Here is a 12,136-nt window from a genome sequence, read left to right as displayed (position 1 = left end):
AACGTCTCGAATATATCGCTCTAGCCATATAATACCGAAACCACAAGCCTACTGCAGCTCTATCTCTATCGGTGGGAGGTAGAAACTCTATGCTTCCCGTCGTCAAACGCGTCAAGCACATGCATACGAGAGGACCACAATCCCCTCTGGCTCCCGGCGATTGTTGTGGCGCGGTCTCGTCTCTGACAACTGTAACATTGAACTTCTTTGGCTTTTTGTGTCCAGAATGAGTCCAATAATTAATCCCATCCAAGAATTTAGCCAAATGAGAGCTTCATCCCTTAATAATATCTCTCAAATCAGACAATGATATGTAATTTATCATGCTGTCATATACTATTATCTTCAGGGATGGGAGCTGAAGTTGGACGAGAAGCCAATGACGACGTTCCAAAACATGGATAAACACCTGCAATCATAAGTAATAATTCATTTATTTGCGCACTTATTTATGAACACCTTTAAAAAATTTAAAAAATAAATACTAACCTTATCGACCTCCCACCATGCAGGATAAAGTTTAGCTTGTCCATTGCCCAACGCAAATGATTCATCTCGTTGATTCTTCAAGTGAACTGCGTGAAAAGCCGCCGATATTATTGTATATTGCAATTTTTTTTATTTTTCCTAAGTTTCCTTATTATTAGAAGACGTGACACCCACACATCGATATGTTGTTTTACAAAAAAAAGACATATATTAGTGAATTACATAAATTTTTTAAAAAATTAATCAAAATCATATATAAGAAAAATATAAGACTTACCTCCCCATCGAAATAGCCATTGTCTTCAACCCCTAATAACACACCCCACCAAGACTGATTAACCAACAAATACATATCATCGTTGAGTTTGCTTATGTCAGTGTAACACCCCTGGCTCCGCTCATGTAGATAAAAATCAACTGCGGTCTTAGCCCAAAGGGTATTATCCAGAATTGTTTCCGGTAGTTGTCTCCTCTCCACTTCAAATACCGGAAGGGTACTAGCCGGTAACTCATACGAGAGCCAACTCTCATCCATCATGTCCGGCAACGGTGGGGGTTTCTCAATAATTCGATATATTACCCCATGTGAATCGGGCTCTGGAATGGTGGGAGGGACCTCTTCAACGATGACAGTGTCCTCTTGAACGGTGGGAGGGGACTCTTGAGGGATGATAGGGGCCTCTTGAACGATTGGAGGGGACTCTTGAGGGATGACAGGTGAGTCGGGCTTCTTCTTGCAGAGTCTTCGCACTATTGGGGTAAACGGAGACGTAATAACACGTGCACGCCGTCTGATGCGTGAACTCCGTCGTGCAAGAAAAACCCGACGTAAAGCATCCACCTTATCGGGCCGCTAAAAAAATTAATACATAAATCAGTAAATAAACAGACATGATATTAAACAAAGACAAATATGTTTCAAACTTGCATTGTATTCACCAAAGTCATTATTCTATCATAGTTCACAAAATGCATCAGATAACATTCCAGAAGTAAGCACTTATATAAACATTTAAAATGACAACATATATAAACATTCCAGAAGAAGAATAGAATCTGAAACTTAAAATCGCAACACGAAACTTAAAATCGCAACGCGAAAATGACTATCGCAACGCGGAAATGGCTATCGCAATGCGAAATGAAAATCGCAACGACAAAATCGCAATGCGAAATGAAAATCGCAATGACAAAATCGCAACGCGAAACACAAATCGCAATGCGAAACTAAATTCGCATTGCGATTTTGTCGTTGCGATTTTCATTTCGCATTGCGATAGCCATTTCCGCGTTGCAATATTCATTTTCGCGTTGCGATTTTAAGTTTCATGTTGCGAAAGTAAACTATTCTTCTTCTGTAAATTGAAACTTGAATGGATTGCATTACTTCAACCAAAAGACAAAACCAAAAACAAATACTAACTTCCACGTGTAGATTCGACTTCTCCAGCTCAGGAAAAACCCGGGATAACCATGATGGGCGGGTAATATGTCTAGTGTACCGACCTATATCATCGTGTCCGAAGCGTAGACCGGTGATTAAGCAAAACTCCTCCCGCCCAAAACACGTATACGCCGGTGGAAAATCAAACCATATCTCTTCATCACGACGTTGTATAGTCTCTGGTAGATCGCTAGTCATGGTTTGAAGAAACAGGTGTGTTAACATCGCATCTCCACCCAGATGTTGTACTTTCAGCCATGGCTCGAAGCAAGTATCCTCAAACATTTTTCTTTGTGCAGTCGAAAGCTTCGACGCAATTGTTTTGGCCAGGCTTACTTTATTTCTTAAGGTCAATTGAGCCGAATAAAAGTTCTACAAAAACAATAAACATACCAAGTTAGATATACCAAAAACTACACTGTGAAGATATACCAAGAACAATAAACATAAAGAGTAGTAGTTTATTTTTCAAACTTAAATTTGCAACACTGTGAATTTAGTATTTGGCTTTGTTTTTTGGTTGAAGTAATGCAATTCATTCAAGTTTCAATTTGCAGAAGAAGAATAATTTCTGAAACTTAAAATCGCAACGACAAAATGACTATCGCAACACGAAAATGACTATCGCAACGCGGAAATGACTATCGCAACGAGAAAATCGCAATGTGGAAATGAAAATCGCAATGTGAATTTGGTTTCGCGTTGCGATTTTAATTCGTATTGCGATTCTCTCGTTGCGATAGTCATTTCCACGTTGCGATAGTCATTTTGTCGTTGCGATTCTCATTTCGTGTTGCGATTCTCAGTTTCAAATACTAAAATTGAAACTTGAATGGATTGCATTACTTCAACCAAAAGACAAAACAAAGACAAATACTAACTTCACAGGGTTAAAGACTAAACAGTTTAGCAGTATTGGCAGCAATCGAATGAATTTAATAAGCAATCTAAATGAAATGGTTAATCTATTATTGAAATTACCAGTAAACTTATCATCAATTTCAATATGAAAAACCTAATAATAATGCAAAAATTTCAAAATAAAAATAATTAAAAAAGCTAACACTCGGTGGTTGATTTGGTTGATTTTCCATTTATGACCGTGAATGATTGTGAGGGTGGCTCTGAGAGATGGAGATAGATGGATTTCGTCGGAGATGGGGACGGATTTCATCGAAGATGGGGACGGATGTCGCCGTAGAGAGTGAGAGATGGAGATGGGACTGAGTTGTGATTTTAGGTTTTAGGTTATGAGTTGCGATTACGGGATATACTGTGGACGGTTCAGTGTTCCAATATATTAATATTCGTGTTTGTAATTTGAAAATAAAATATGCGTTGCGATATTAATGGCGCTTTGAAAATCGCATTGCGATTCTGTATTATCTCGTTGCGATAGTCAGAATCGCGTTGCGAAAGTCAGTATCGCGTTGCGAAAGTCAGTATCTCGTTGCGATTTTATATTATCGCGTTGCGATAGTCAGTATCGCATTGCGATTTTCCAAATTCGCATTGCGATTTACGTATTCGCATTGCGAATTGGGAAAATCGCAACGCGAAATTGGAAAATCGCATTGCGATAGTCATAATCGCGTTGCGAATCTGGAAACTGATTTGCGATAATGGAGATCGCGTTGTGAATTAGCGATCGCATTGCGATTTTGTTGGTCATTTTGGCAAATCCGGAAAAAGTTGGTTAAAATCGTATATTATATGGGATTTTTGGTCACTGAGGTTATTTTCATATTAATATCATTATGTTAGAATACTTATAATTATTTCGAAAAAGCATATGTTTAAAAGACACAATAAGAGATGTTTAAGGTACGGCATCCTTAATATATGATTAAAGAAAGGCGCTACCAGAAATGTTAATATTTTTTTAACATTTACGGTAAAACGTTACCTAAAACATTATTTTTTTTCTACCGGAAATATTAATATTGGGCGCTACCTAAAATGTTTAACATTTCCGATAAAGCGCTACCTAAAACATTATTTTTCTACAGGAAATGTTAATATTGGGCGCTACTTAAAATGTTATTTTTTCTACCGAAAATTAGGTAGTGAAATTAATATTTTATGTAACACTTTACCGAAAATGTTAAAAAAATATTAATATTTTCGATAGGACCTTTCTTTTGCCGTATATTAAGACTATTGTACATCATAACTACCCTCAATAAGAGTAGATATCAAATAAGTGAAAACAATGGGTGATCCAAAAGAATTCCCAGAAGTATCTAATGAAAGCAAGGAAACATATCTCGGACCACCAGATCCAGGAATCATCCACGATTCAGACATGACGATAGATAAACCAGAAGAAATATTACCGTTATATGCCTCGGTTCTAGCCGCAAACCCTAATGGTGGGACTAGCTCGATCGTCAATCAAGTGGAAGATGAGGAAGACATCGATTTAACTGATGAGGACTTCATCATCGACACTTGTGGTGGCATGTCGTCAATTCAATTCTCTGAGCGAGCCTATAGATTAATGGAGGCTAGTATGTCAAGAAAGGTCGTCCTTAAACTGTTAGGCTGAAACATAGGGTTAAACGCTCTTACAAACAAGCTTTTCACAACCTGGAAACCATCCCAAGCATTCACTCCTATGGATCTGGGTAACGAAATTTCTTCTTATTCCAAATTCCAGAATTACATCAATTGTGAGAAAATCCTGGCCGAGAAACCTTGGATCATCTACGGACTATACCTGATCGTCCAACAATGGATAAGGAGCTTTAGCACTTCCCAAACATATCCCACCAGTGTTATGGCTTGGATTCACTTCCAAGTTTTGCCATAATATATGTTTAAAAAGAAAATTCTAACTAGTATAGGTAATCTTGTTGGCAGGGTTGCGAAGTTTGATATGTGCAAAGATACTAGTAACATGAGACGTTTTATGAGAGTCGCTGTTTACATTGACCTCAAACAACCTCTTGTCTCTTATATTATAGTGGGAGACAAATAAGGATGGGTACGAGACCTGAACCCGAAAGGTTTCGATCCGACCCAATCCGATCGGGTCGAATTTTTTAAAAAAAATTCGTGTTCGGGTCGGATTCAGGTTTTGGGTGAAAAATACTTGACCTGACCTGACAAAAAAAATAATTTTACCTATTATGGTAGGGCCCGACAATCTTAATTTTTTGCCAACTTGTACCTCTTATGCCACAGTTTCTTCTACTAACAACCATATTGCCAACCCCATGCATGGAAGTCACGTTTCTCGTCCCATGTAATGCACTCCATGCATGAATCTATCGATACCATATTCAAACCAAAGCACGTCGTCAACCTCCCACCCTATAGCAGCCCCGACGATAACCGTGCTGGTAAGCCTAAATGGTTCTAATTTCACCTCTAATGCTAACCTATCTTTGATAATTTTTGGAGTGTTGAAGGGAAAATGGTGAACACCTCCCTCAATCTTAAGCTCCACTCGACGATTAGCTTTAATGAGGAGTATTGTCTCTCTTCCACCATTTCTACTAGCTCACATGGGCAAGTCACTAATTGACGACCACTTGTTTCAAAAGAGAGAGTCGCCCTTTATGTGGTTCATAACAAGGGTCTTAAGCTTAAAGCTACCACAACACCACATAAGTTGGTTCAAGTTGCGATAGAATGAGTCCTCAATTATATCCAAAACCATTTACAGTCTCAAATCCTTGGGGTTGAACGTATTGAAATCACATTTGACTTTCTGAGAACACACTTGGCGAGATTATCTTGCTAAGAAAGAATTGAGATCGGAATTAATAGTTATTGAAACAACAATCCGAGTCGGTCTTTACGTACTATCCGAATCGGTCTTTACGTACTTAAATGATTATTGATCTACTACAATTGATGTTGATCAAATCAATTTCCGAAGCCGGAATCAAAGATTGTCTTTGGTATTCGGTATACAAAGTATAATAACGATGATTGCCCTTGTAGACAAAGTAACCGACCTGAATCCCGAAGAGAAAATCTAATTCGATGATCCGAAGAAAATTGAGTCAAAGCGAGGCTTGAGGTTGTTTTTATCATATTTATTTTCATATTTGTATTCTTTATTTTTACTTTAAATAGTTTTTTCTTTATTTATTAATTAAAAAGAATGAATTTATTTTCAAATCAAAACCACAATTTTCAACGAGGTTGTCTGAGTTGCACAACCCGCCTACTGAAATCCAAAGACTTCTCCAATTTGATATGCACGCATTGAGAAGAAACTCTACCAACCGCTAACCCAGTGGTCCCTCTTTTGTAACAAAAAAAAAGACCATTAAAAGCAAAATGTTTATTTGTCCTCCTTAAATAAGAATTGTTCAAAAATAAAAAGAAATACCCATTAACAATCAAATCTAAATTGGGAAATCAAATAAAATATTATCATAAACAAAACAAATATAATCTGAAATTAATTGTACAATCACTAATACAATAAAATTAAATACATGTGAGATTATAAAAAAATAAAAATATATGTTTCTCATTTTTAATAATTTTTTTTAAAAAACTGAAAAATTAAATTTTAAACTAAAATAAATGTGAATAAATTTAAATTCGAACTAATTGTGGATCAAAATAAATATTTTAAACTTAAATCTAAAATATTAGTTGGACAAATAACATTGATGGCCTTGGGCGTGTAAAAGGCTGAGTAAATGGATTTTGCATATCCATAGTTCCGCTGGATGTCGCAGTCTCGTCTTTGTAGTTTCGGTTGAAGAGCTCCACAGCCCAATCACTCCAAATACTTAATTACTTTGTACAATTTCTCACGTGTTCAACTTCAACGCTTTCCTCTTTTCTTCCAACTACGAACTAAGCTTATTTCTCTTTTTATGAAAGAAGATGGCTAGAGTTGAAGGAAGAATCATTTAGCGGCGGTTCTGCCCTTCATCCATCCTTCCTTGTGCTCTAGGAAAGACGACGAAATGGTGTTCAAGAACAAGTTATTCTTCTCTTCTAAGAAATCTGCTTCTTCTAGTCCCGATGGATCCAACAGCCCTCGTTCCGCTTCCCATTCCCCGATCCGATCCGACAAGAAAAAACCCAAAGCTTCACTCTCCACCTCTGATTCCCAACAGATCCCCAATCCACCCTCCCCTTTCAGTCCCAAGCAAATCCAAGTCAACCCAAAGGACCCCAAACCCCTGCTGCCAAGCCCTCTTCTTCTACCTCCAAGAAGCCCGATGCCAAGGACGGGCCTTCTTCCGTCTCGCCCCTGCTGGCCTCTTCCTTGGGGTTGAATCGGATAAAGACCCGATCCGGTCCCTTGCCCCAGGAGAGTTTTTTCAGTTTCAGAGGGGAGAAAAGTGCCTCTGCTTCAGTGCTTGGAGCTAGTAACTTGTCCAGGCCAGGAGGTTCAACTAGCGCTCGGGGCAGTGCTAACTCTGGGAAATCGGGTTCTGGGAAGAAAGTCGGGTTGAACCAGAGGTTACTGCAAGAAAGTTTGCTTGACAACGCGAGCAATTCGGATAGTATGTCAACTGGAAGTGCTAGTGCTGGGTGGCACTCTAGAGAGCAGAGCCCTAGTCTACAAGGGAAGTCCCAGTTGCAGAATGGGGAATCATCCTCCGGAGCTGGTACTGATCTTGCTCTGTCTCATTACTGTGCCTTTTCCCCCCGGAATATTTATTCTTTTCATTGTGCCTTTGATGACACTTTGGTGGCAGTACTATTGTTTCGTTGTTATTGTTTCTTTGCTTCCTCCATTCTGGGGCTTTGGTTTTGGATTTCGTTATTTAGTGATTGGTTGCTGAATAGAATGCTCAAAACAATCTTTTGCTTCCCAATGTTCGAACATTGTCAAAATTAGGTGATAAGCACCTAACCATTGAAGACAAGAGAAGAGCTGGTCTGTTTATGCCACTTAACGGTTTTGGATTCCCCAGTCTAAGATTTGGGTTACAGCTCTGAGGTTTTTGGCTTTGGCCATCATATAGGTATAACCGAAAAGGTAGGTAGAACGTCAAGGAAGCTTAAATTCGCCACGTAAATTTGTCACAAGATTTAAGAATTTTATTCTGCACTTTAATACAGATGTTTAAAAGAAAAAAAAGGTTAGAATTGGACTCCCTCTGTCCTTTTGATAAGAGAAGAGACAACGTGTGAGACAAAGAAGTTGCGTTATTTAGGGCATTGATCTGAAATGCTGTATAAAAGACATAGAGTGGATTAGGTTATAAGAATTACTTTTATCATACCTGTGTCTTGTGAGTTCTTGGATAGTTAGCATTTCACATGTAGCTGGCAAATGAGAAAAAGGAAAAATAGAGAATCAAGTTTAGTTCTTCAAGAAATAATCTGAGATTATGCAGTTACTTGAGCTGTCAGATTCCGAAATGGAAAAAAAGTATATGCTTAAATGTTTTCTGTTAAGTTTTATTTATGCTCTTCAATATTATTCTTTAAATTTTTGCTGAATTCTGAGGGAAAGAAAGGCATCTATTAATTTGAAAATGGATTTTTATAAATGTTCACTTCAGTTTGTACTTGGTAGATATCATTAGAGGTGGCAAAATGAACTCGAAAACCTGTACTAAAATTGTAATATACCTACCAAAACCTGTCAAAACATGATTTGACAAAAAGCTAGCTAAAACCTGAGAAAACTTGTTAAGATATCTAAGTTAGCGAGTCTTACAATCATGCTACTGATGATGAAATAAATCCAAAGGTTAAGAAATCAAACTATTACTATGAGATCAAAATATGCTGCTTATTGTTAAGATCTGACTTAAAACCAATTGGAAATAAGCGGAAAAACCCAACTTTATTATGTATAAGACACCAGTGAAGAATAAGAACCATTTAACAGACTCATTACATGTAGGTGGAGACAAAGGTGCCTGTTATGTGACAAACTCGAAAGGGGTAACGGGCACTGTAACATGCTATAACAATAGAATAGAGCCTGAGTTCTGACACTCTATTAAACATCTAACTTTAAACAATTGGAAATGTGTGGAGAGCTTCAAGTTGAATATATGACACCAATGTGGGATAACATCAGTTTAACACTTGTATTACTACTAATTGTTTTTTTTGTCCATTTTGATGCATAGACTTTATTTACTCACTATTTTTTTTAAAATTTCTTTTTGTAAGTAATTATAATTTCTTCAATCTAAATCTAATTAATTTATAAGATATACAACAACAACAACAACAACAAAACCCTATTCGCATATGCAATGGGGTAAGGGGGAGGTAGGGTAGTAGGCTGCCCCCAATGCCAGGTTGAGAGTAGCTTCCGTGGAAGACCTCCGGCAGTCAGAAAATAAAAAATAAAAATAAAATGCAATGCATGTATAAATAAATAAATAAATACATAGTTGAACAATCTTCATATGCAGTCTTCATATGCGCGTCTGTAATGGGAAGTAATCCCCCAAAAGTTATATACAGTGCTAAGATTAGCAGAAGTTCAACTTAATTTGATACCCAAAACTAAAATTAAAACCTTGATGACAATAAATCTGGGCTATTGTTCATCAATTAGTTCATCTAAGCTTTGAAAATTGCAGAAATTAGAGGTGAAAGAAGTAAAAGAAAGGAGACGAATGCAAAGAGAAAAGGAGGAAGAAATTGTAGGGAAAGAAAAGAGATCGGCGTAGATCTCAGCTGGATCTAAGCCGATGAAACCAAAGACGGAGATGTCAAAATCTTATGATTAAAGAATTTCTTTAGTTAAAATGAAAACACAAACTAAAATCTAGTTAAACAAGCAGACGAAATTTGTTGAATACGTGAGCACTGAGCTGAGAGGACGGACTATTCTTTCTCTCATAAAGTCAAACTAAAAAACAATTTATAAGATATGATATTATCTTATATATCTTGTATCATCCATGCATTCTGTAGTCAATAGTGTACAGAACTATCATGTTTACAAATCATCATTTGATATGAAAGCATGTCTGGTTCTAACATGGGATTCCTATATATTTATTTTGAACTGCAAAATTTCTCTCCTATGCATTTTCTCCATTTCTCTGCCCTTTCTGTTCTGACCAGTTGAGCACTTTCTATTTAGAACACTTCTAGAGGGTTTAAAATACTGCTTTATTTGGCATGCTGGTTAATGTAGAAAAGGTTCCATTGCCTGAAGGATTGTTGGAAATTTGTTATGTTTCTCTCAAAAGTTCCTTTTGCTGGCTTGAATATTATTACCAGGGCGACACGAATCACCATGGGGCCACTCTGGAGGCTTTAAAAGTTCTGATTTTCGTGCACCTGAGGTACAACATTTTTTTTCATTGATCCTCTCCTTTCACTTACTACACGGGAACTGTTCTTTATTTGCAATTAACTTTCAACTTGTGATGGTATTATTGATTATTAGAATATTTTCTTTCGCAGACTTCATATGATTGTGAAAACGCCAAGGAGTCTGAATCCCCCCGTTTTCAAGCTATTCTTCGACTTACAAGTGGGCCTCAGAAGAGGTTTCCTGCTGATATTAAGAGCTTTTCCCATGAATTAAATTCGAAAGGAGTGCGGCCTTTCCCATTTTGGAAACCTAAACGCTTAAACAACTTGGAGGTACTTTTATCCTATTTCTTGTTTCTTAGTTTCTTGCAGTTTGTATTCCTAACTAGATTTCTGTTTTATGCAGGAAATTGTGGTTGTCATTCGGGCAAAATTTGAAAAAGCGAAAGAGGAAGTGAACTCTGATTTGGCTATTTTTGCTGCAGATCTGGTTGGAATTCTCGAAAGAATTCTGAAAGTCATCCCGAGTGGCAGGAGTCCATTGAGGATTTGCTGATTCTGGCTCGACGCTGTGCTATGACACCACCTGGAGAGTTCTGGCTTCAGTGTGAAGGCATTGTTCAGGAGCTAGATGATAAGCGTCAAGAACATCCTCAAGGAATGCTGAAGCAGCTGTATACACGGATGCTTTTCATTCTCACAAGGTGTACAAGATTGTTGCAGTTCCACAAAGAAAGTGGGCTGGCTGAGGATGAACCTGTGATACAGCTTCGCCAATCTAGACTCCTGCATCCTGCAGACAAGAGAACTTCCTCAGGGCTCCTAAGAGAAGCTAAAAGTTTGAGTGTGTCAAAGGCTTCAAAAGCCTCCTCATCTAAGAAATCTTATAGTCAGGAGCAACATGCCTTAGATTGGAGGAAGGACCATGTTGTACTGCCAGGAAGTTTGATTGCTCCCATTGACGAAACTGAAAAGAACATGGAATCTTCTGTGAGCAGAGATAGGATAGCTTCCTGGAAGAAACTCCCGTCTCCTGCCAAAAAAAGTCCAAAGGAAGTAACTACTTCCATGGAGCAGAATAATAGAATGGTTGAAACCTGGAAAAAAACAAGAGCTTCTGATGTAGATCTGACTGCCGTTAAGCTTCAGGAGCCTACTCCTGCAAAAGAATCTCAAGAACATTCTTCTAAGCATCAGCACAAAGTTTCTTGGGGTTATTCGGTATACAAAGTATAATAACGATGATTGCCCTTGTAGACAAAGTAACCGACCTGAATCCCGAAGAGAAAATCTAATTCGATGATCCGAAGAAAATTGAGTCAAAGCGAGGCTTGAGGTTGTTTTTATCATATTTATTTTCATATTTGTATTCTTTATTTTCTTTATTTTTACTTTAAATAGTTTTTTCTTTATTTATTAATTAAAAAGAATGAATTTATTTTCAAATCAAAACCACAATTTTCAACGAGGTTGTCTGAGTTGCACAACCCGCCTACTGAAATCCAAAGACTTCTCCAATTTGATATGCACGCATTGAGAAGAAACTCTACCAACCGCTAACCCAGTGGTCCCTCTTTTGTAACAAAAAAAAAGACCATTAAAAGCAAAATGTTTATTTGTCCTCCTTAAATAAGAATTGTTCAAAAATAAAAAGAAATACCCATTAACAATCAAATCTAAATTGGGAAATCAAATAAAATATTATCATAAACAAAACAAATATAATCTGAAATTAATTGTACAATCACTAATACAATAAAATTAAATACATGTGAGATTATAAAAAAATAAAAATATATGTTTCTCATTTTTAATAATTTTTTTTAAAAAACTGAAAAATTAAATTTTAAACTAAAATAAATGTGAATAAATTTAAATTCGAACTAATTGTGGATCAAAATAAATATTTTAAACTTAAATCTAAAATATTAGTTGGACAAATAACATTGATGGCCTTGGGCGTGTAAAAGGCTGAGTAAATGGATT

At 37.0% G+C, this 12,136-nt stretch overlaps 1 protein-coding gene across 1 annotated transcript; it reads left to right on the top strand.

Annotated features, from left to right (window-relative positions):
* Nucleotides 1–6,719: 6,719 nt before the first annotated feature.
* On the top strand, nucleotides 6,720–11,251 carry LOC120205157 (probable serine/threonine protein kinase IREH1). The gene is made up of 4 exons (XM_039205074.1): nucleotides 6,720–7,521; nucleotides 10,115–10,179; nucleotides 10,301–10,483; nucleotides 10,557–11,251. The coding sequence occupies exons 1-4, from the start codon at nucleotides 7,419–7,421 to the stop codon at nucleotides 10,704–10,706; spliced, it is 501 nt and encodes a 166-aa protein (XP_039061005.1). The 5' UTR covers nucleotides 6,720–7,418; the 3' UTR covers nucleotides 10,707–11,251.
* The last annotated feature ends 885 nt before the right edge of the window (nucleotides 11,252–12,136 follow it).

Source organism: Hibiscus syriacus, unplaced genomic scaffold (assembly GCF_006381635.1).
Source record: "Hibiscus syriacus cultivar Baekdansim isolate YM2019G1 unplaced genomic scaffold, ASM638163v2 tig00012307_pilon, whole genome shotgun sequence".
NCBI lineage: Eukaryota > Viridiplantae > Streptophyta > Magnoliopsida > Malvales > Malvaceae > Hibiscus > Hibiscus syriacus.
This window is presented reverse-complemented; position numbering and strand designations above follow the sequence as displayed.